This window comes from Phoxinus phoxinus (assembly GCF_949152265.1).
Source record: "Phoxinus phoxinus genome assembly, chromosome: 16".
Classification (NCBI taxonomy): Eukaryota; Metazoa; Chordata; class Actinopteri; order Cypriniformes; family Leuciscidae; genus Phoxinus; species Phoxinus phoxinus.
In genome coordinates this window covers 8,766,115-8,792,101 of record NC_136891.1, presented here as the reverse complement: position 1 = coordinate 8,792,101, position 25,987 = coordinate 8,766,115, and the positions used below count along the sequence as shown (strand labels likewise).

The 25,987-nt window shown below is 38.8% G+C and overlaps 1 protein-coding gene across 3 annotated transcripts in view; it reads left to right on the top strand.

The window, feature by feature from the left end:
* Positions 1-25,987, top strand: part of galnt14 (UDP-N-acetyl-alpha-D-galactosamine:polypeptide N-acetylgalactosaminyltransferase 14 (GalNAc-T14)) — an 86,978-nt gene that overhangs the window by 29,076 nt on the left and 31,915 nt on the right. For 2 of the 3 annotated variants that reach the window (XM_079639016.1, XM_079639015.1), the window contains one exon: positions 23,255-23,424. In XM_079639016.1, coding sequence (XP_079495142.1) covers positions 23,255-23,424 — 170 coding nt within the window. Of the gene's footprint in view, positions 1-17,302; positions 17,641-23,254; positions 23,425-25,987 lie in introns of those variants that run through there. The other variant, XM_079639014.1, reaches the window with a different exon arrangement.

The window sequence follows — 25,987 nt, the reverse complement described above, 5'->3', positions numbered from 1 at the left end:
TCCAAAATCTGTATTTTCGAGCGCAACAATAAAGCAGTGAATTTTAATTAAGATCTTCAAGCAGAGCCCAAGATAAAGATGGATGATACAATCAGTTATAGCGTGTCTGTGAAGAATGAGATGTTTTTCTAGTTACTAATACGCACACTACAGTGAATTATTAAGACTGTGCTTCTGCTCCTCGTGCATTCATAATAATGTTTCATCGCACGTTACAGACAGTCATCCAGCCTCATTCGATGCAAATTATTATTGCTGTAATATATTAGCACAAACATCAACACATTTTTTTTTTTGGCTTATTTATTATTTGTGACCCAACGTGTAATTCCACTTCCCATTGTAAGTGGGAAGAACATCATATTAGATCAATAACAGACAGCCGTGTGTGTGTGTGTGTGTGTGTGTGTGTGTGTGTGTGTGTGAGTGTATGTGTGTGTATGTGTGTGTGTGCGCTCACAAAACTCACCCTACCCAATGCGAAACTTGGAGGCGAGACCCCTCAAAAACTCATCTGTCTCTGGCTTCACTACATTGTCATCTGTATTCCTCTCTTTAAGGAATACCGTTATATGCCAGGATCAAATGGCATTCTGTCAGCATCCTGCAATGCATTTCTAGCTTCCCAAAAACCCTTGTTATTCTCCACAGTGACAGCAGGATTTGTAAAAATGGACAAAACAGAACAGAAAAACAGTGCAGGATGCTATCTCGACTTGTTCACGTATAAGCTATTAAACTGCAAAATGTCCGTTGTAAATGTGATAATTGCATTTTACACTTTCTGTGGTTGGAACAATACCTCTATTATATTATTGCTATTTATATTGTGGTAATTTTCTCTCGAGGAACTGTTTTACTAGAATGTGTTTCTCTGTTTTCTGTGCCAAACTCTGCAAGGATCTCGTGATTTTGAACTCCCACTTCAGAATGTGAACTCAGCGCACTGCCGTTTTGCATAATTTCTCTTATAAAGCACTGAATCTTTTGTTGGAGCCGTAGTCTGCATCCTTTGTACTAGTACAATCAATGCTGTATTTATGCTTTTCCCTCACATCATTTCATGTTTTTGTCTCTGATTCGAACAGAAAAAAAAATATATATATATATATATATATACAGTATATATATATATAACTGAGCTGTCTCAAAACAGACAAGCGTTCAAAGCAAGATTCATCCACCCACTTGGATTATGTCGTGTTGAAACAGAAGGCCGGAGAGGGATGCTTTGTTCCTGTGTAGGGGTTTTCCTGACTCAGGTATTAACGGATCTCAAGCAGCAGAGAGGGTGGACTTGAGAGTGCACGGATGGGAGCGATACAATTTCTCTTCTTGGTGATAGTGGGAAAGGAAAGAGTGGAATAAAAAGATACAAAAGTGATTCTGCTCCATTTAACAAATCTAAGCTAAAAATCTTGGATGCACGTAGTGTTCATCCCTGCTTCTCACTTGAATAGGTTTGTGATTAATGAGTAGCATCTGAAACACAGTATAATGAGATATAAATAATGTTGTTACCAATCCGCGTAGTGATTGCGACTGCCGGAACCGGAAAAAATCCATTAGTTAGGTAAAACACTTCAACAAACATTCAGCTGAAAATCTAGCAGAGGCATTTGTGAGGAGAGTATTGATTGAGATGTTTTTTGTGCTCAGCAGGTTTTTACCTTCAGAGCCGACGGTCCAGAGGTCTCTTAATATACGAGCGTGTGCCGTTTAATGAAAACCGTGTGCGATGCTTCCCATGCTGTGATTGCTCAGCAGCTTTGCTCTTTTCACAACTCAAGCCCTCCTAGGGTTAAAGTGCGGTCATTACTAATACAGGTATGATTGAATTAGATTTCCTAATGTATTTAGAAAAATGGCATATAGTTTTTCTTCTTTTTTTGTTTTTTACTTTAAAACAATGAAATCAAAATAGTAGTTTTGTGTAACTTGTGTAACTTCTAAAAAAAAATGTATTGCAATTATAAATAATACTACTACCATTCAAAAGGTTTGGGTCGGAATTTGCTTTTAATATTTTTGAAAGAAGTCACTTATGTTCAAGCTGCATTTATTTGATCAAAAATACAAATAGGAAACATATTATTACAATTTAAAATAACTTTTCTTTTTTTATACAGTTTCAAAAGTATTTATTCTGTATGATGGCAAAGCTGAATTTTCAGCAGTCATTACTCTAGTCTTCATCTTAGTGAATCTTCAGAAATCATTCTAATAACCTGATTTGTCAAGTCAAGTCACCTTTATTTATATAGCGCTTTTTACAATACAGATTGTATCAAAGCAGCTTCACAGTGATAACATGAAAATAATACAAAAAACAATTTCATCATCGTCCACCTTTAAGGCAGATCTATAATATTGTTGAATATTAAATGTCCCCAACTAAGCAAGCCAGAAGGTAAGGCAACAGCGGCAAGGAACCAAAACTCCATCAGTTGACAGAATGGAGAAAAAAACCTTGGGAGAACCCAGGCTCAGTCGGGGGCCAGTTCTCCTCTGGCCAATGAGTGAACAGTGTATGATTATGATTCAGGAGCATTACAGGTCAGAAGTTCAGAATGAATCAGAGTATTTGTCCAGTTCCGGTTGGTTGAAGTCGGATTGGAGAGGAGGAGAGACTGGTTGACACTTCAGGTCAGCGTCGTCGTCGTGTCCTGGCGCTGGTCCTTCATCAGATCTGGATCCGGCCTGGTTCCGGTGGACAGCGGTAAACCTCGGGATAGACAGAGAGACTAATATTAGCGTAGACGCCATCCTTCTTATGATGTACCAAGTACATCAGGATTTACGGGAAGTGTTCCCGGTCCCGGCTGTTCTAAACTATGCAGCCTAACATTGAATTATAGAAGTCTATAATGTGTTATGTGTATGCTAGGCCGAAGAGATGTAGTCTAGATTTGAACTGACAGAGTGTGTCTGCTTCCCGGACAATGTTAGGAAGACTGTTCCAAAGTTTTGGTGCTAAATAGGAAAAGGATCTACCGCCAGCAGTCGATTTTGATATTCTAGGTATTATTAACTGGCCGGAATTTCGAGATCGCAGTAGACATGAAGGACTATAATGCTTTAAGAGCTCTCTCAAGTACTGCGGAGCTAAACCATTTAGTGCTTTGTAAGTGATCAGCAATATTTTAAAATTTATACGATGTTTAATAGGCAGCCAATGCAGTGTTGACAGAACGGGGCTAATATGGTCATACTTCCTGGTTCTGGTAAGATCTCGAGCTGCTGCGTTTTGGACCAGCTGTAGTTTGTTTATTAAGCGTGCAGGGCAACCACCCAGTAGAGCATTACAATAATCTAGCTTTGAGGTCATAAACGCATGAACTAATTGTTTTGCATTATTCATTGAGAGCATATGACGTAATTTAGATATATTTTTAAGATGGAAGAAAGCGGTTTTACAGATACTAGACACATGACTTTCAAATGAAAGATTGGTATCAAAGAGCACACCCAGGTTCCTAACCGATGACGAAGACTTAACAGAGCAGCCATCAAGTGTTAGACAGTACTCTAGGTTATTACGTGTGGAAGTTTTTTGTCCAATAATTAGAATCTCTGTTTTTTCTGAATTTAGTAGTAGGAAATGACTAGTCATCCAATTTTTTATATCAGCTATGCATTCCGTTAATTTTGTGAATTGGTAAGTTTCGTTAGGTTTTGAAGAAATATACAGCTGAGTATCGTCGGCATAACAGTGAAAGCTAATTCCATGTTTCCTAATGATATCTCCTAATGGTAGCATATACAGAGTGAACAGCAGCGGTGCTAGTACTGAGCCTTGTGGTACGCCATACTGAACTTGTGATTGATAAGACATCTCTTCATTTACTGCTACAAACTGATAACGGTCAGATAAGTATGATTTAAACCATGCTAGTGCAATTCCACTAATGCCAACATAATGTTCGAGTCTATTTAAAAGGATGTTGTGGTCAATGGTGTCAAATGTAGCACTAAGATCAAGTAATACTAATAGAGAGATACAACCACGATCGGATGATAAGAGCAAATCATTTGTGACTCTAACGAGAGCTGTCTCGGTACTATGGTACGGTCTAAATCCGGACTGAAAATCCTCGCAGATATAATTTCTTTCAAGAAAAGAACACAGTTGTGAGGATACTGCCTTTCTAATATCTTTGACAAAAATGGCAGATTAGAGATCGGCCTGTAATTGACTAGTTTTGTAGGATCAAGTTGCTGTTTTTTAACAAGCGTTTAATCCTAGCTAGCTTAAAGGTTTTTGGTACGTATCCTCGAGACAAAGATGAATTAATGATATTAAGAAGAGGATCTATGACATCTGGAAGCATCTCTTTCAGCAGCTTAGTCGGTATAGGGTCTAACATACACGTTGTCGATTTAGATGATTTGACGAGTTTGCAAAATTTTTCCTCTCCTATAGCAATGAATGAATCAAATTTTCCCTCAGAGAGACTACAATGCACTTCCTGATGCGATACTGTATTAGACGGTTGCATAGTTATAATTTTGTCCCTGATATTATCGATCTTATAAGTGAAGAAGTTCAAAAATCTTCTTTAAGCGCAACGGAGCAACTGTGTCTAAAGTGCTGGAAAAGAGAGAGTTAAAATTTTCTTCTAAGCTATCCGGGATGCTGAGATGATGAAACTGATTAGGAAGATTATTGATAAAGCAATCTTTAGTGGCAGAAGTGATAGGTCTAACATATTTATAACACGGAGTCGGCTTTGCAGCCTTGGCTAAATGTAATTTACACGAGACTAGATAATGATCTGAGAAGTCATCGCTCTGCTGCAGTATTTCAACGGCATCAACATCTATTCCATGTGATCAGGGGCGGAGTGGCAATCGGGAGAGTCAGGACTTTTCCCGGTGGGCCGGTATTGTTTTGAGGCCGCGAGGGCCGGTCTGATAATAATTATACATTGCAAGTTAGCAACACCATCCGGCGGCCTGATGTGCGGCCGCTGCCCGCTGGTCAAACTGTGCAGCCTCTCTCTTTTTTCATCTCGCTGCACCTGGAAAAATGAGCGCGTCGCTTCAATTATGAGCGCACTTGCCGCGCGCCTACATTTGAAATAACGAACTCGAGCGCGCAAAAGACGCAATATGTGAACGGCCCCTTGGTAGCACTGGTAGCTCGCAAGCGACGTTTTGGAGACCCCTGGTCTAAATGATGGAAAGGCAAAAAAGAAAAGGGAAAGGTGGCGTTGAGAAGGGCAGACTCAAAAGGTAGCAATTCAATAAACAAATCAATCTAACCATATGTGACCAGTAGCGGTGGCTTTCTTAATCTAAATCTATTTTATAGATTCATAACTCCACAGTGGTGTAGTCTACGTGATACGCAGGTATACGCCGTATAGGAAATGCCAAGTATTTCCGTACCCACTAAAAAAAGCGTGAGGATACGTAACAACTTCGTTTTGTGACAGAACTTTCACACTTTCATTCATAAATTCACCGCGTCTGTGTTTGCAATGGACACAGATCAAATCGCGTGAATATTAAAAACTCAAAGAGACTGCAGTTGTTCAAAGCGTCTCTGGGAATGAGCGCTCAATGTGTGCTCTACTACACACACACACACACTGAAGCAAGCGCGTGCTTGTGTCAGCGCTTCACTGTAGCTATGAGGACATGATGTAGGTACACATGTGAACTTCATCACAGAGCTGCTATGAGAGTCACTTCATGAGAATTTCACCATTTCATTTGATAAAACTATCGCCATTCATTCGTATCATACACACACAGAAACTGTAATGTCTTTACGACAACCTGTCAAAATAAAAGTTCGGTATAAACTCAAAGAAATTATGAAAGAAATTGCACAGTAAAATGTACTGTAAAATAATAATAATGATGAAATCTATTAAAACTTATTTTAAAAAGGAATATCACACAAGTTTTCATACATGTTTTAATTTAAACAGTAAACTTGCCAAAACAATAACACAATTTTCTTTCAAAAGCACCATTTCTAAAAGTAAATTTGTATTTGTGCCTATAATGTTTTTTTTATTTTTTATTTTTTATTGTCAGCTGATAAAACCTGTCACAGTATACTCACTACAAAAAACTAGACTACACCACTGTAACTCCCCCTGTAGGGCCGGTGGTCTACGAAATTTCCCGGTAGATTTTTTGGTCCCACTCCGCCCCTGCATGTGATAGTATTAGATCTAGAGTATGATTACGGCAATGAGTAGGTCCTGACACGTGTTGTCTAACTCCAATTGAGTTTACAATGTCTTTAAATGCCAATCCCAATGCATCTTTTTCATTATCAATGTGTATATTAAAATCACCAACAATTAGTACTTTATCTGCAGCCAATACTAATTCAGATAGAAAGTCAGCAAATTCTTTGATAAAGTCTGGGCTTGAAGATTTGCTGCTCAAGAAACATTTTTTATTATTATCAATGTTGAAAACAGTTGTGCTGCTTAAAATAACCTGATCCATTTTTTTCCAGAATTATTTGATGATAAACAAGTTTAAAAAAACAGCATTTATTTGAAGTAAATTTTTATGTTATATGTTAAGTTTTATGTAAATTTAAAGGTTGTATCAGCGATTTCAGGCCCAAAAATAAATTATCACATTCATCTAATCTTTCCTAATGATCCGCTAGCTGCCCGCCCCATAAGCAAGCTGTCAAAAAATCGCGTCTCTGTAGGCAGCCTAGGCTCTGAGATCTGCACACAAAAACAATTGGTTTCACCGACCACTCAAAACCAAAATAAATAGTGTTCAACCAATCAGCGACAGGGGCTGGGTGTTGTGAGGTTTTGCGCTCGTGCACGGCTGCACGCGAAGTCTGAGCTGAAAAAGAAGCCAGCGTCTATCAATGAACAAGAAAAATTTAACATGGTTGAGTCAATCCCCAAGAGGAGGAGGAGGAGGATTAGGGCGAGGGAATACCATTGTGTTTATTCCAAGACACGACTTCTTCTTCAGCTCCGACTTCGCGTGCAGCCGTGCACGAGCGCAAAACCTCACAACACCCAGCCCCTGTCGGTGATTGGTTGAACACTATTTATTTTGGTTTTGAGTGGTCGGTGAAACCAATTGTTTTTGTATGCAGATCTCAGAGCCTAGGCTGCCTACAGAGACACGTTTTTTTGACAGCTTGCTTATGGGGCGGGCAGCTAGCGGATCGTTAGGAAAGATTCGATGAATGTGATAATTTATTTTTGGGCCTGAAATCGATACAACCTTTAAAATAAATAGTTTTCTTATTTAGTCAATGACACACAACATGCAAACAAAAATCAGTTTTATGGGGCCTAAATCACTTTAGATGGTCAACTTTGTTGATTTTTGTCTGCAAGGCTATTCTTTTTTACGGCAACACCGTTTTAGGTTCTACACTGATGAATGTTTTTTTGTAACTAACCGAATGAGACATCTCGGCTAACAAAACTGTTAAAGGTTAACTATGTTTAAACTCATCTGTCATCCTAATTCCCACACAGAGTATTCCCTGTTCTGCTATGTTGGTTCCATTAACTTTAGCTGAAGATAATCGCTTCTGCTTTCTCTTTACCCAGCTGGCCAGCTCAGATAGAAGAACTCAAGCCTAATTTGCACAGTCAGTATGCACCTACTCCATAGACAGTGTAAACCAGAGGAGGCTGAGTTCACCCATCCAGAATAAAGCGTTATTGAGGATGAAATGGGATTTTTAATTGGCTAGGGTTACAGTGCCATGGAAGGCCTCCGACAGGTCCGGTCTTGTCACAATGACACTGTCCTACAATACAATGCTGTGGCATTTGGCTGTCCCAAGCACAAATGTGTGTCTCTTCACATTAAATGGAATGATGGCATTATGGGACAGTGTTTTGTTGAGGAGAATTCAGGCCTTTCATAAATTATACCCTCACGATACTGTATTTGCATGTTAGACGGGTTTAGATTACTAGCACAGCAGTATCTCATTTGTTTTTATTAAACACTGGAGACGAGATGTTCTGCATTGCATTAACTTTGCATCTGAATTTATGATTAATGCAGGACTCCAGGGCTCACCTATCATGCTCCAAAGCCTGTTGTTTTTGGGAAATCAATATCTGAAAGGTGCAAGGTGGATTTCTCCCAGCGCTTCATGCATCGCTGGCTTCTTATTCAGCACGTGTATGTATTTCTAAATGTATTGCTTATCGACCAGTGTAAGAGCAGACGCAAAAGAAAAGCACGCTATTCATAATGCATCACGGCAATTTATTAAGCTGTTCTTTTACCAAAGGGATCAAATCTGTTAAAAACAGAAGTTGTCATTTTTGAACTCAAACTTTTAGAACCATACATTTGAGAAGTTAGACATTTGGTGTGATTCAAGGACGTCTTGTATACAAAGCAGCTAAAGGTTTATGTGAAGGATATTGCCAACATAAGCAGTGGGCAGATGGGATCTAGCCATTAATGAACCATTATACTGATTAAAGCCATTGCCAGCAGAAATTATTGCTTCAATTATTGACAGCCTTTACACTAAAAATTAATTAAGGCAGAGAGAGGGATTCCTGTTAGCCGGTCCTTAACGCACTAAATGCTCTCCAGATGCAATTCTGATTATATCCGTGCATATTAATTGAGATTCCAAATCGTAGGGAGTGTATTTGTTCAGTCCAAAGGGCACTTCAGATGGCATAGGGAACAAGTGATATTCTTCCCAGACAGAGATATTAATTTGGAACGCCCTGCAATGTCATGAAATAACAGCTGAACATGCAGTATATATATATACATATACAATAAACATATAATTATACACTAAATATCACACAATACATTCACATTATTACTACATTCATGAGTGTTTGTATAAAACGCAGTTACATATTTAAAATAATATTCTTCTGCAGTGGAGAGGGAAATTTACCCACCAGCCATTTCGCAAGTGCATCACTTGAATATTATACACAGTTATATTCATATTCATATCCATATATCATATTCAAAACTCCTAATGACTGTTATTTCATGATGTTCCGTAAGTAGTTAACCAGGAACAAGTCAAAGAAACGTACATCAATTTAAGTCTCATACTCAGAAAGTGGTGCTGCAAGAACAAACAGAAAAAGTTTGAGCAGAACTATTGGTACAGTTATATACTTATGATCTATAAAACATCTATGGAAATCTCTGATATCTGAACAGCATGTAGGGACCCTGTGAGTTTGAACACGGCTTCTATCGCTCTTTCTCTCTTTCTTGCAGGTTTAACTCAATTGGAAGCACATGGTTGCCAAGAAATGAGCTGGGAGAGGTGACCCCTTTAACGGCTAAAGTTTCTAAAAGGAAGAAAAAGCAGGAAAGTAGAATCTGGTTGGCATGAAGAGATAGTGTGTGTGTGTGTGTGTGTGTGTGTGTGTGTGTGTGTGTGTGTGTGTGTGTGTGTGTGATTGGTGAAAATGGGAAGGTGTTGGTCAGTCAAGTGGGAAAAGGCCTCAGTTTTTCATTTCATCAAGCAATAAAACCCCCAAGCCCTTGTGGCCTTTATCTGTGCTGTGATCTAAGTACATTATAAGGTTGAAACTCTATGTTGAGAGAGCAGCTGGAGGAAGTGATGATTACTACAGAAAGTCCTGGCAAAGTAATGAGAATGTAGCACAGGATAACATCAAAACCAATTAAGTCCATCCAGGTTCAATTCAACCTTGAAAAATTTCAACCTGCTTCCATTTATCTATTTTGAATCCTGTCTAAATTTACGGATTAATCTGCTTTAAAATACAGAGGGAATTTACTGAGAGTGAAAATGCAGTGTGCCCACTGATTGTTTATTTGCATGCTGTCTGCATTGTTTTAGTGCCCAATTCACCAAAGGAATTATGCAAATCTAGGCAACACAGCAAACATGCTCCCAAAAATGTGATTTTTTAAATAATTGCCAGTGAAGAATGCAGCAGTCTGTCAAAATCTGGCATACTTTTTTGGAACGGTAGTTTCGTTCCACCACTGTGACCTCTTTAAAAGGCCAAAATGCGCTTGTTTTTTTATTGTTTTTTTTATATGCCTGATTATTTCACTCTCCTCCATCATTTGATCTTTATTTGATGAATTAATGCTGCCATCAACAACAGAAAATGTAAACAAACATATCTTCTTAATAAAAAATCTGTTTACCTCCTGCTGTCTGTGGGTGGTAAGAGCACTGCGTTTTGTAAATAAGGCGCAATCTATAAATAATAAGCCTAATTTACATAGAAAGAGGCGTATTTGTGCTGTAAAGAATGACAGTGACTTGAACTGATTTTAACACTGATACGGCCTGGTTAAACTAGAGCTTCTGGTAAGTGAAATGAAATGCCATGCAACTATACTGTAGTCTCATTTCATTCTGAATGCTATCTTACAAACCCAGGATTGTGATGTTATAGCGATTAGCTAATGTGGATTTTTGTCAGTTTGATGAGCTGGAGGATGACTCAAAGTGAGCATGTGATAAAGAGATGCTCTGACAAAAAGCGTGACACACATACAGTGGATTCCTACCAAGTTGTGCTCTATTTTCAGTGATGACACCTTTAATTGATGCAGTGACTGCATGGGGACTCGTGTACCGCAAAATCAGATGGGTGTGAAAAGACAGAGGGACAGAGAAAGCGAGAGAAGTGTTGCTGCTGTTTTTCCCTAAGCATGAAAAATGAGACCGAGTCCATCTCAACCATATTATCCCTCTCCCAAAGTGCTTTGTGGACAGCCATTCATCTTTCTGCATCTCACTCCCTTTATCTGTCACTCCTGTCTCATCTTTACACCTCTCATCCTGCTCTACTCTCCTCCTCCACCTGAATACAATTTGCTAAAACTTTACCAAAGCAACTCAGGGACTGTAACTCATCTTCATTGGCTCAGATCACAAATCTCCAGTGTCTAACCTCACTGTTACCTTCGGATTCATAATAGCTCTGGTAGACCTGTTCCAAATGTAGTGTTTAATGACAAACAGTAATCAGGAGGGAATTGGTGACGCATTTAATCTCTGGTTTTACAGCTTTGTCCATGGATGATTTTATCTCTCGAGGCAGATTCTTACGAGCTTACTTACTCAGCCTGACAGAAAGCGATGTCAGAACAGCATGATAAAAAAAAAGCACCGCACTGGGGAAGAGGAAAAAAAAATCACAATTCGGCATTGTACTGGATCTTAACGACAACCACTGGGCAGACTTTTCCTTGATGGCAACTCATTACTTTTTCAAGTTAATGAACATTATAAATGTGGATGAATGAAGTCTCAATTTGACCAATTAGGATCCAAATCTCACTATTAACTAATTGCTTATTAGCATGAATAATGCTAGGATATTGGCTGTTTATTAGTACTTATAAAGCACATTTTAATGCCTTATTCTCCATGACCATATCCCTTAATCAACCCAATAGCTAAACTTAACAACCACCTTACTAACTATCAATAAGCAGTAGGAGTTTATTGAGGCAAACGTCATAGTTAATAGTAAAAATTGGATTCTAATCTAAAGTGTGACCAAAATATTAGAACGATTTCTGAACGATCATTTTTGAATTAAACATGTATAATTATTAAAATATTCCATTATAGAAAGTGATGTATTATCTGAATATACTGTTTATATTTGTTTCATTATTTATATTGCACTACCGTTATGGAACAGGGATTCACTCTAGGCCTGATGTTATTTATGCAGCTCAGCTTATGTGGTTCTCTGTGTTGTCAACAGTGAATATTAAGCATATTTGTTTATTGGTGGGCATTTGTGAATGCTTGTGTGTGAGGGGTGTACATTATTGATAAGAAATGCGAAATGAAAAATATTCCTCTGTTATTTTGATTCTCCATTCTTCACCACTCTTATCTGAATTTGTGAAAGGCAAGAGCTCTGCAAGTGTCTCCTGTTCACATCCATCAAGTGGTATTTGGACAACACCCATCCAAAGAGAGCGAGATTGTGTGTGTGAGTACACATCTGAGAAACACATCTCACGATATTACATTCAGAGAGATGAATGTTTCTTCTTTGTTGTTTTACCAACCACGATTATTTGGTGTGTGTGAGACGGTGGTCTCAAAGAGGATATTTGCTGATAAAAGTGCCAGAGAAAACAGCAGTCTTAATCGTGATGATGTTAACCCAAAGACCTTAAAGTCCCATGCTAATGTGGGATGTTTTATAATTTAGTCTTTTAACCTGACAAACACTCTTCCAACAAACTACATTAGCCATATATTCATAACGGATGGATTATGCTATCATATTTAGCAGATGCCATCTAAAATGTATTTTAAAGGGGTGGTAAAATGCTATTTTCACAAGATGTAAAATAAATCTCTAATGTCCCCAGAGAGTGTGTGTGAAGTTTTAGCACAAAATACCCCACAGATATTTTTATATAGCATGTTAAAGTTGTCACTTTTTGAGGGTTTGCAAAAACGCACCGTTTTGTGCCTGGCCCTTTAAATGCAAATGAGCTGCTGCAGAGGGCGGGTTTCAAGAGCTTGTGTGTGTTAGCAGCTGCGATTACCTCACGCAGACACACTAAAATGACAGAAACTGTTCTGTCTTTAATGTTAAAACGGAGTCAGACAAAGATGGAGAGAATCAAGCAGAAGTGACAACATGTAGAATGCAACAGGACGTCTCTGAATGGTTAGTTGATGAATTTATGTTGCTGATGTGGAGTTAACTATCTTCAATTAGCATATTCTGTCATGGTAATCTATAAACCGCTTGTATAGGAACTGTTGTGAGATGCACACGTCACACATGAGTGACTTTCGTGAAAAGATGGATGCTAAAGTTTGAGCTGACTCACAAATGTACTCTTATACAACAACTTTTCCTCTTCTCAACATGGACTGTGTGTTCCCGGGGGCGGGGTTTATGTACATTTTAGGCTTGCTGATGTCACTAAACCCGGAGGAATGTCGTGTAGTCCCTACCAGCCGTTTGTTGTAGTCCTTTTCTTTAAAAGCAAATATATTCGTTTGCTTTGAACTTTGAGCGTTGTAACTTTGCAGATGTTGTTTATGCTCAAACAGCAACATTACACACTAACTCAAGTTAGAAAAATGAAATGATACTTTACCACCGCTTTAAGCTTTCGCTCAAAGCATCATCACCTTGTTTAATTTAATTGAACATCAGTAAAAAAAAGAAAATTTTGTCCAAGTATATTTGAGAAAGAATGCTTTTCTCTGGTGTAAAGTCAGTGAAATTGTTTCTCTTGCAGTTGCACCTTGCCTGCTTTGCTGTTGATCTTTGCTGACTTTGTGAGGAAGGCTGGCTTTGAAAGCCTCCCATCTTCCCCACTGGCAGCTCCTCCATTACTTACAAAGTGCTTCATCTCTCTCCGCTGAGGCTGGGGTGTACTGTGCTACTTCTGATTAATGACTCTGCCATTCCAGCTCAATTTATTACCATACATTTCACCATGCAATATAATCCAGCACAATCACCCTGTATGGAGGTATTACCATTGTGCCGTGATACTTGACACTGTAATAGTGAAAATTATAAGAACTTATTTGTCTGGCATTTGAGGCAAATCCATTAGGTTGACTTGAATAATAGCGGAGCTGACGCTAAGGTACAACTTACTGCCCCTCGGTGCATATATGAACATTTAATAGTCAAAAGAGCATTATATAATAATAAATCCTTTGAGGGTCTGAAAAAAAGCCGACAGCACTGAATAGAAATGATCAAACCGTGATATATCATATACCTGTATGATATACAATACGTTGGGTGTAGAATATAGAGGATAAGCATAAATGTTCTCTTTTATGAGAGAAAAGTAGAGAATGTTTGTCAGCAGTTTTGTGCCTCACGGGATCAGCGCTAATTGTTGGAACTCTGGTATAGCTTAACAGGCAGATTGTGATGGTGTGAAAGTATGTCCTTATTAAGCTCTCCACATTCACTGTGCCTGAACAAACATGCTTGGACTTCTCACCCTCAACCATTTATTCTGTTAAAGTCAGCTTTTTTTCCGATCTTCACAGTTCGCCAGACAAGATTCATCTTGCACTTGTGGAATCTGACTAAGTCTCTGCTCCCACAGTCCTGCCTCCGCTTTCCCTTTCCAACATCCAAACACGCAGAACTGCCTCATCACCTGCTATTCTGCGTTTACTTTCTAGCTATGCTGGTATTTTGGCACATTCACTGCCAAAAACAGCAGCACTTTTATGTTATTGTGTGCCCACTCAGATAAAGCATTGCGAATACTGCAACAGAATCAGTCTCCCACATTTTCAATAAACTTTGCAGGATGGCGTTCTCACCCATTTTTTTTTTTATTATATTATATTATAATATGTTTTTGTCAGCCCAACATCTTTGACAATATAGAGAATTGAATAAGCTTTTCTCTTTGTATTTTTATATCAATATGGTTCAGGATTATCATATTCAAATCAATGTGATAAATTAGTTAGGTCAAAAGTAATCAAAAAGTAGTCCGATTATATTACCTGAAATGTAACCGATTTGTAACAGCACTGTAGATATACACACCTATATGCATATTTATTTATTTAAATCCAATACTACAATAGATATTTTTCTCTCTTAATTTGCTGGCTTCAAATGGAATACAGAAGAGTATGCTTGTATTTGGGTTCTTTTTCTTTTACTTTACAGTGCGCTAGTTCAGATACTTAAAAGACTAGCCATCCTAAATGATGCTCTCAGATGTTGTTTCTCTCTTCACGCTCCTGTTGGCTTCTTTTTGGCCATCCACTGTTATCGACCCATTAGACAAAGCAAAATGGAATTTCTAGCTATCTGCACCCTCTTAGTCTATTGTTTCCCTTTCAGTCACGCTAAGGTAATTCGTTTTTCAGGGGCCGTCGTTTCGCTCCCCTTTCACTGCTGGCTGATTGCCTTGTAGAACAGACCTGTCCATGTAACATTATCCTTGGTCTATGCTCTTTACCTCTAATTTATCTGTCTAGTAAATGCCAGGATAACCAGGGCTTCTGACATATCCACGCCCTTCTAAAATGCCATGTTCTGTTTGGCTCTTTTTAGCTAGTCAATAGAGCTTTTCTAATAAAAAAAGGTTATTTTTATTATCTGATTATTATTATTATTATCTGTAAATTAAAAAGTGGAAGTTAATATTATTGTAGTTTATGACCGTCTAATACATAAACTAAGGGGAAAGCACTTGTGAAAACCTCAAGCTCCAATCATATTGTCCGACAACCTTTTTGGTTTGTCTTCTCAGAAACAAAAAAGGTACTTGATTGATATTGCAACGAAGAGCTAATCACTTGATTTGCCAAAGTTTCCCAGGTATCCGGATTCAAATTGTAATATTTAGAAATTTTGCTATAAGTTAAAGATACATGAGCTGAAGTATTCAGCTTTGCTTTCTGAGTTGTGAAGAAACCACTGCTAGTATACAGCACACACTTGTGTTCTCATCTTATCCATAGTGCTTTTCCAGAGATGCTGAGGACACCACAGAGAGAATCAGAAATCATAAATCCAATTTCATCAAGAATAACACATTATGGCCATTTTTGTTATTATGTCCATTGTTGCTAACCCTAACTTGCATTCATTCTGGTTCCATTCATGTAACTCCCACTTTCCAAATAATTTCCATTGGATAAATCAATCTACATTCCTCTCATTGAATATCCAGTTGCACTATCAAATTCGTCAAATTGAGTTTCATGAGCAGAACTGTAGATTCAGCTTTCCTTTCTGAGTCATGTGAAATAACCACTGTCTGCAAGTGTTGTATTGCAAATGTGTTGTATTTGCATTGCATTTATACCACAACTGAAATGCAATGCACTCTCAAATACGTCAAATTGTGGGGTGTGAGGAAATGGGTTTCAAAAAGCAATTCACATTGACTTTAACAGGTGTACGAGATGAATTGCAGAATAAACAAACAAAGAATAAGCTAATGGTTTTCAACATCATTAGCAACACTGGCACATACAAGTGTGTCACGAACACTATCCACAATACTAGTGAATATGCAAAAAATTTGAGAGTGGGTATAGCATAACTAAAAGAGTTTTTCAGGTTTCTGTGAAAATATTCCCTGAGCTGCATATTCAACCTTTGGCATATGGCATAAGAGCTAATTAGAACTATGCTAATGTGCTCCCTCAGGCCCAGCGACTGAAGAGGAAACCAACTATGTGCTTTGATATATCTGTCATGCTTCAGCAGACACTAACAAGGATGAATCTGAGACACTAGACCCTGCATAATAGGTCTGTATCGTTCAAACTTATTCTTTACAGGTGGTCTTATCAGTTTAATTTGTGACTTTTAGTGAATTATTTACTTTTAACTTCTGCACATCATATATGTGGGAAATACTTGAAGCTTAATGTTTCAATATAGCTGATGATTTAATTGATTGCATCCTTGATTGCACTGCACTGCTTAATTCATAATTTGTCATTTAGCTGCACTTTTGTCCTCACTGTCTTACACTGCATTTAAAAGTCCTCTTGAGGTTAAGTGCCCTGTTTCAAGGATACAATGGTGAAGGATCAACTTAATCTCAGCCTCAGACGGCACGTCCACTGACCACCCACAGTCTGTGGGCTATACTGGCTGTCTGATGCATGTTGTGCTAAAAAAAATGTCAAGAGCCAGCTGAAATCGTTTGTTCCAATCTGATTGACTGGCACTATGCAACATCCGGGAGTCAAGGGAAAAAATGTACATGTGTAAATTAAATGTAGGCCTACAAGCGGTTAGGCGTCTTTGAGGCACTTTGTAGCTAGTAAACTATGTTCACAAGCAAAATGACCTGTTCTGCTTTGTTTTTTGTGGACTGGTACTTGTAAATGAGGATTTCAATATTGTGGTTATTCATAAATAACACAATATTTCATATTCCTTTAATTCAGATAAAGAGCTTACTAAATGACACTTAAAAACAAAACAACGTTATTAGCCTACGTTTCATGTATACCTGTAATCAAACAGATTTTTCCTGTCTGAAGTGGGAATTAATTTACATTTCATTTTCCTGCCATTCATGTTTACAAGACGGTTTTCAAGTTTGTATGCATTTGCATGGCTTTTCCAGTAGCCTACTAGAAATCGCCAATGATAAAATCCTCTGATATTGTCAGGCTTTCCATGGCAGTACATCCATAAGCACATTTCGCGAATAACGGAGAGAAATTCAGAGCGAGTCAATATTAGAAGCGCATCAGGAACAGGCAGGTCCGTGAAAGCTCCGTTCCGCGGTAGGTGGTGCTAAACTCATTCACATTTTGTCGGTACCTCGGTGGCTACACAGGATGATTTTAATCGCCCTGGACAGCGTCCAGCGTCACTCACAGTCTCAGCAAGTCAGCGCGCTGCGCACGAGAGCAACAACCTCATTCCTGGATATTAGGCACTACGGGCAAGTGCGCGAGCGCAGCGCGCGGACACAATTCGCCTTTTCGTGCGCTGAGAGAGGAGCGCGCGAATGGTTTTCAAACTGAAATGAATCGTTAACGGCCGTTTGAAAATGAAGAGGCTTTCTCGAAAGCTGACTTTAGCTCTCGCAGCGCTGTTTTGGATAGCCGCTTTACTCTATTTCATATTGCTGAATAGCCGGAAAATACTACCTGACCAAAGAAACGAGCAACCGAAAGTAAAAGAGGTGAGTGGTACATCATAATCTCAAAGACGAAATGGCTTGAATTGGTTGGTTTATTGTTTTTTAAGATCGGTCTGTAACTCTTTAATCCCTCATTTTTCTATCTCCGAGAGCAAATTATTTGTATAGTTGCGTCACTTTTTTGATATCGGAGCCGATAATAAAGAACAAAACTGTCCAATGTGTAGAATCCTTTTTTTTGTTAGGTGAAATTTCTGGAATCCTTTTCTGAAATAGAAGAAATGTTGCCTATTGCTATACTTTTCCCTTGGGAGACGAAATAATATGCTTTGCGATAACCTTTTCACATTAACGTTTTGTTGACACATTGATTCTTAGCTATTTTTTTTCTCTCTTTTCCTGTTCAAACATTAATTCCTATCAGTCAAGATGATGGACGCATGGAAACAGCTTTAATATATAAGTGCACATGAGGACGCAGATATTCAATCTAGATTACTGAGTGGAAAGTAAATATTTAAATAGTTCGTAATTAAGGCTATAAATGAACCAATACCATTTGTTCCCATGACATTTGCTCTAGAAACTGTGTTCAGCCACTTTCTGACTCCCCACGGGAAAGACACAAGCCAGATCTCTGCTATCATTTGTTTCTCATAGACATGCAGCTATCTCAGAGTTTTATTAGGCTTTATTTCATAAGTGTACTATTTTCTTTTGACTTATAGTGATCTCACATGTGGTTCTTCTATTCTGGACTTTCAAAGGAGTCTCAAACGGTTTGCAAAAAAGATACCAGTCTGAGATTGAACTCAAATTCCTTACAAAATCTAATTATGTGAGCTAGCCTATATATGCCATCCACGTTCATTTTATCTATATTCTTTTTTGTTGTTGTAAACAGCTGTTTGATTTGAATCCATTATAAGACATTGAAGGAGAAACATCCGAGACAAAACTGATACTTAAAGAACTTAAATCTATATCAAAGAGCAAAATTTTGGCTCATACTTCATGTTTAATTCCCAATAAGACTTATTCAAGATTATGTTTCTTATTAAGATGAACTCTGTATACTGCATAAAAAACAGTCAATTTTGTATGTGTGTGAGATAGGCTAGTGAATATAAACAATTGATAGTTCTCTTGTTCTGAATACGTAGTACTAGATTTTGCAGGAGGCAATCAATAATTCCACTATTGTGTTCAATATATCTGTCCCGACTAAGATAGAAAGTAATGGGAACAGAAGGTCAATGATATTCTTCACAAACAGTATAAAGTGAGATTATGCTCATATCTGTTGCATTAATGAAAAGATCTAGTTGCTGTATTGTTGCTGTAGGATGCGTAAATCTGCAGCAAAATCTTGTAAGTCAGTTTTTCACTGAAACAGCGGCTGGTATATGACAATAAAGTATCACTGAGGGTAATGGGGTATGAAACATGATATATGGTGCAATATATTACAACACTATAGGAACGGAAATATGACAACAGTTAGCACGTGCTCCTTACATCTGTATGGAGACAATGATTGACTTTTTATGGTATGATGACTGGATTCATCTCAGAAGAAACAGAAAAAAATCTTAGCTGGTGAATGCTTGAGTAGTGATGGATTTGACTTTTTTATTCTCAGCTTTTTTATGTTATTGTACGCCCTTGTGTGAGACGAGTATGTAAAACTAAAAAACAAGTAAACAGTTAATGTGGCCTTGAAAACCGCAGTGTGATAGATTTTTCAGACACTCCACTTTAAATACAAGAGCTGGGAGAGAAATATCTACTTTAGTATTCTGTGTTGAACAACATGTTTCCATTTGCGGTTTGCTTCAATATTTTCTGTAATAACCCTGACAGGGAAGGCCGAACCTGAAATAGCTGTTATTGGCGAGGAGGAATATGAAATACAGGGTTGGCACAGCGGCTGTTGAGGTGAATGCGGTGTGTGTGTCACGGTGGCCGGTGTGTTCAAACCATTCATCAAATGGTGGTGACATCTCACTCAGATTCGATGGGAAGATACTCCCCCATCAGCAGAGTGATGCATTATCTTTATAATGGTAAGGGAGGACTGAGATATCACCTATGACATCTGCTATTACCGTGATTCATGGCAGATATGTCCCACAATACAGATTACACAAGCAGACAGTGTTGTTGTGTGGTATATTCACGGTGGCTTCGTGTCACTGGTGTTGAGGTGTTAGACCGGACAGATGGGGTTTGATGGACTCATCATTTGCTTGCACATGAATTCTGACAGAACATCAGAATGAATCATTTTAATGCAGTTTACCGCAGACCAGTTTTACAGTCATGCATGACTTCTGTACCTGCTGAGAGTCTGCTGAGGCCCTTAAAAAAAGAGCAGGAATTCAAAGAAACCTTAGGAGAGTTCTGATGTGTGGTTTTGTGCATTGCAAGAGGGCAGAGGCTTTGGTGGTGTAGAATGCTCTATAAAAAGGACCCACACAACCACACATACAGAGTACAGACGACAGGACAGGGAGGATCCAATTACCACTTCCTCAGTCTGTCCTCCTCCTCTCATTAGAAGGCTGAGCTCTGTGGGAGCTGGGGGAACACTGAGCCCCAAACGTGGCACAGCTCAAATGCCCTGATCAGTGACTGTGGAGCATCAAGGAGCTAATAATTTCAGCGGGGAGAGTGGGGGTGGGTGCGCAAACGCTGCCTCTTGAAGGCGAATAAAATTGTTAAGCAGATAGGAAATTTGACACATTGATTCAGAACCTGTCATCTTTTTTTCATGCGCTAATTAAATTCTGTTTCTATCACTGAGTATGCTTAATCATTAAAAGAGTTCATTTTGCTGCGTGTCATTGTACCCTAATCCTAAAGTGTCTAGAACAACAATGTTACATTTTTACTTGCGATCTCACCTTTTGTCATTTAAACTTTAGCTCGAACATAACAATAACTAAACATTAACAATACGCTTTCAAATTATGTTGATTTTCTCATGAAATGTGGCATGGTGAATGTGATGTCTGGATTACATTCAAACATGTTCATATAGAACACTTTTTTTGTGTGTGGTTGTGAAGTAATTAGCCTACTTATTAAAAAAAAAGTACCTACTCAAGAGAGTATGAGATTTTGGACACACCCCAGGTGTTTTCAAACCTGTCCTGGATCATTCCCAGCAATGCACATTTTGTATGGCTTCCTTAGGCTGGCCACATTTGAAGATTTTAAGCCCGATTTGAGCCCAATTTGCACCCCCAAGCGATCGGGGGGCGTGGCCCGATTCGATGCTTGTTGCAAACGACTTTTTGTCCAAAAGATCAAGTGTTGTCAATTATTTTACTGCTCCGGATCACGTCGGAGCCCGCACAATCCCAATCGTACATATCAAACATGTTTCATATTTACGACTCTTGATTGGGCTGCCTCTGACTAAGTTTTTCTTCAAAAACTCACGCCAGGAGAACAAGCTGACGACTTCGATCGTCGTCCATCTGTTTTTCTTCTCAAGTCACGTTTGATCTTGCGAGTCTCTGTGAGATCTCTTCTCACTGTGATAATGTTAGTACAATCGACAGTATGTGGTCTACAAATCATTTGAAACTGCCCTTCTGTTTGTGGTCTCCCACAGTTTTAAAATTTATTAAGATTTGAAATAGAGTGTCCCAGGGCTTATCTGACTCACCTACTTCAGGTCTTGCAGTCTCTACTAATGAGCTGATGAGTTGAATCAGGTGTGTTAGATAAGGGAGACATACTAAGGCTACGTTCACACTGTCAGTCCAAATACGATTTTTGTTCATCCTTTTGAAATCCGATCAGATTTATCTAGTGTGAACGGCAAAAAATCACATGAAATGCGATTTTTTACAAATCTGTTTCAAGCTACATCCATATGTGTGATCTGATCGGATATTGCGCGGTTTATGTGACTTTTTTACGCCACGTAAAACGTAACGTCAGACGTTGTTATAGGAAAAATTCAGAAAGTCGCTGCCGAAACGAGCTGTGCTGTTGCAAAGTGACAATATTACGGAGACACGTTTGTAAACCGATGGAGATTCTAATTATTCAGAATTGATTTGAAAAATATGCCGTTTTGCATGTTCCTAATTAGAACATTTACATATTATATGTATTATCAAAATGCATCTCTGCATTTTAATATCACCCTGATTTTAAGACAGACAGAAACCAACAGTTTTGAGAGAGAAAAAATCGCCAATATATCTGATTCCAATACGAATGGGAAACTGAATTGGCGAGCTGAATTAAAAGCCCAGCCATTATCATGCTAAGCAGTCTAAAGAAACAGACATGTGCAATTACCTACCTCTATTACTGGCTGTAAAGATGCTGTTGTGGCTGTTGTAAAGCAGCGGGCCATGACATTCCCACCACACAGGCAATACTGTGAAAAGGCATGTGAGCTCACTGGTGAATTCTTAACTCACTCTGTTTACAATGCCCCGAAGTGTACTTAGTCCAGAAGTAAAATTGAATAGCTCAATATTAATGTTGTTTTATTGTAAAAAAGTGACTATAAAGTTTCTTGATATTATTCCAAGTGAGAACTGGTTTGTGCTTGATGACTTACAGGTATTTTTTATTTTTGGGCAATTTTTTACATTTGAGATTATATATATATATATATATATATATTTTTTTTTTTTTTTTTTTTTTTTTAACGTCTGTACACAAGCTTCACTAAGGCTTAGCCTATATTTTGAGAAAATCCATGCTTTAAAAAAATAACACTCTGTACCCCCTAAGTCCTAATTTGCAATACCTCTGAAACTGCACCGGTCATGATCATTGGTTATTGATTTATGATGTGTGTTTTCATAGTAACAACCCTCTCTATTATTTCAAGCAGAATCTCTACACAAATATGAATACTAGTTGAAATGATTTCCATGGAGGGTAGTAGCTGCATTTGAAAACGCAGGAGAGAAGGAAGCATCATCATCAGTCAGCATTCATACAGGCATCTGGGGAGAAACTAGCAACCTGCTGGCATGCGTAATCACTTGCCCCAACCATAACCAACAGCCTCCAGCCCCCTTAATGGTCTAACATCAGCAAAAAAAGCTCAAGAAAATAATAAGTGTGAAAACATGGAAACTCTTATACTGCTGTCAGTGCAGAATGTGGACGTTTATTAAATTATGATTGATATGGCCTCATGGAGTCCAAGATGTAGTGTGTTCAACCCTCAAAATATGAGACTACTGCTTGCCATGTGCTTTATATTTGAAGGGTTTTGGTGCGATGGTGCTGCAGAACACTGAAATATTAATGACTTTCTTATGATAATTGGGAATATTGCCTACAGCCACTTTATTTACTTTCCCTACTCTTTTAAATAGTTTATTGAACGTTTCTTTCACTAACTGAACATGTTCATTTTAAAGTGTTGGATTTTGCAGTGTGTTGTTATTGATTTATTTATTCATTCATTCATTCGTTTGTTTGTTTTTTCTTTTTGTTGAGATTTGAAACTCTGAGATGCTAGGCTTTTTGTTTGGTCAGACCTGTAGGGTTAACTTACTCAACTGAAGTGTCTTTGACTAGTATTTCTGTGGAACAAGACAACAGACAGTGAGAAATGGATAGACTAAATGGTTACAATAAATCTGACTGCTGTGTATCCATTATGTTGTAGATTTCAGATGCTGAGTGGGATGACCTGCTGGAAGAGTTTGAAGAGAAAAGCTACCTCAATGCTCACAAATGGAAGCCAGGCCAGGACCCCTACAGTCTGTATGCCTTCAATCAAAGAGAGAGCGAGAGAATCCCCAGCAACAGAGCACTAAGAGACACCCGGCATTACAGGTAAGCCGTGTGTGAGCGTGTGTGATCTATATATGATACCCACACGGTTCATAATAAATTAATGAAGGTGCCTCTGTGAGTTCTTGAAAACTTTTAGAAACTGATGAAAGGTGTACTAAGATAAAAAGAGTGAGAATTTGTGGTTCATGGCTGGGTAGTGGTTCTCAGGTTCTTTAAGGTCAGTATGCTATACGCGTTTACACTACAGTTGGAGTGGGTAAGATTTGTAATGTTTTTGAAAGAATTCTCTAACACTGTCCTAACTACAAGTGCCGCGGCAAAAACCTCATACTGGATTATTACAATTCCTTCAGTTTGAGAGTCACCTCTGGAGCGGAAACATCTGCATTTCATCGGCTTGAGAAGGGCATTATCACTGGATGCACTATTTCTGTGATATTGTTTGCTTTGGCGATGAATATGCTGGTTAAGTCAGCAGAGGTGGAGTGTAGAGGCCCACTCACCAAGTCAGGTTTACGGCAGCCCCCCATCAGAGCATTTATGGACTGACAAGGCCCAGGGAAAGGAAAGGCGACAGCTGATCCAAGATGAGGTCCGAGCTGGGGTGGAAGAAGCCCGCTGCAGTCGGACAGTAGGGATGCGGCAGCAGGGGGCATGGACCCGATGGGAGCAGGTGGTAGACCGGAAGATATCGTGGACAGAATTGTGGAAGTCTGAGCCACACCGGATCAAATTTCTTGGTTCAATCTGTCTATGATGTCCTCCCCAGTCCATCCAATCTCTTCCGCTGGGGCCTGGCAGACACACCACTGAAAGAACATCACGGATGCCGCCGAAAAGGCGTCAAGATGTCTGATCAACCCTGGCTGGGTCGCCTGGGCGAGGGTGTATGATGTTGTGAGACCCGAAACACCCAATGAACCCAGGATACATCACTGATGATGTGTCTGAGTTGCACCAGAGGTGTATTTCAAGAACTAACACCGTGTCCTAACTACAAGTACACGCGACAAAAGGTATCTTTTCCATGTTAATCCGAGTTTTTGTCCTAACCAGCTGCGACAGCGACACGCGATGATTGATGAACCGAGAAATGGTTTCTATGTCTGCGACGTCGTGCTGTAACAACAATGTATGGTAATCTCAGGTACTGTTTATGTGCTTTATTTAATGTGTGTGTGTCTTTTATAGCCGTACAAGCAACAATTCACATCAGATCTTCAAAATAAATAAAAGTGAACAAGAACGTTCAAGCTGTCAACTCATTGTTAACGGACAAGTGTATTCTATGACAATCGTTGTTTCAGTAACTCAGTATGTATTTTTAATAATGTTAAAATAGTGTAATATTCATGAATTTGATGCACTTAACCATTTCGTTTGCGAGTGCTGCGAGCTTGCCAAGAGAGCCCGCCACCCGTTCTTCTGATTGGCTGTGATCTTTATTGCGTCCCATAGTTGCGTCTGATCTGGTATAAACAGACAAATGATTTGTCACTAGCTGCGTTTACATGGACCCTTATAATCGGATTGAAGGCTCAATCGGATTGAAAAACCTTCATGTAAACACCTTAATTGATCCGATTGAGCTTGATCCGATTGAAATTTCGATCGGATTGAAAGGGGTGGTTTATTCCTTTTGTAATCCAATCAAGAGAACATGTAAACACTTAATCGGACTGAAAACCAAATCTGAAAGGAATGACGTAGAAATTACGTAATGACGTATGACGCACTGTTGTTTTGGAGATGACACGGTATTCCGCACAGCTGGCGAGTTTATACAGTACGATTGCGACTCGCATTGTCAATGGTATTGGTGCTCTCACCGTAATTTCATCGGGTGCCATGTACCCCTCTACCATTGAACATAGGGTCATAAATGACTGTCGTGTCATCGTAAAATTTTCCTTCCACTCCACGTCCGTGAAGTGGTGCAAGACAACGTTGTCCCACCAGTCCTTGCTTCGGACTTTCATCCACAAACGCCTTGTTCTGGGCTCTGGCAGAGGCATTTTAATTGCTTGATAAATACAAGCAGCACGGCACAGAACATCACACGCTCATCGTCTCCTAATTAGCAGCTGAAGTACGTAAATGTTAAATCTGATTTTTAAAACAAAAAAAATAAGCAATGGTAAGAGGGTGGCTGTTATGCGCATCGTGGAACGGCGGCGGGAATCGTCTAGTGCACTGATTGTGCGTAACTGCGCATGTCTAAAACGATGTCAGATGTAAAGCTTGTGACATGTAAACGCGCACATCAACCCGATTACTTTATTTGTCGTCCATGTAAACACCTTGTTCGGATTCGTTAATCGGATTGATTTCATTCGGATTGAGCCATTTAAACGCAGCTACTGTAATCTTAACGCTTCGCATCTGGTTAAGACACGGTGTTATGCTTACACAGGCTGAATTTATTTGATCAAAATTATAGTAAAATAGTAATATTGTTCAATATTATTACAGTTCAAAATAACTGTTCTCCATGTTAATGTATTGTAAAATATATTTTATTCCTGTGAAGGCAAAACAGAATTTTACTCCAGTCTTTAGTGTCACATAATTCTTCAGAAATCATTCTAATATGCTGATTTGG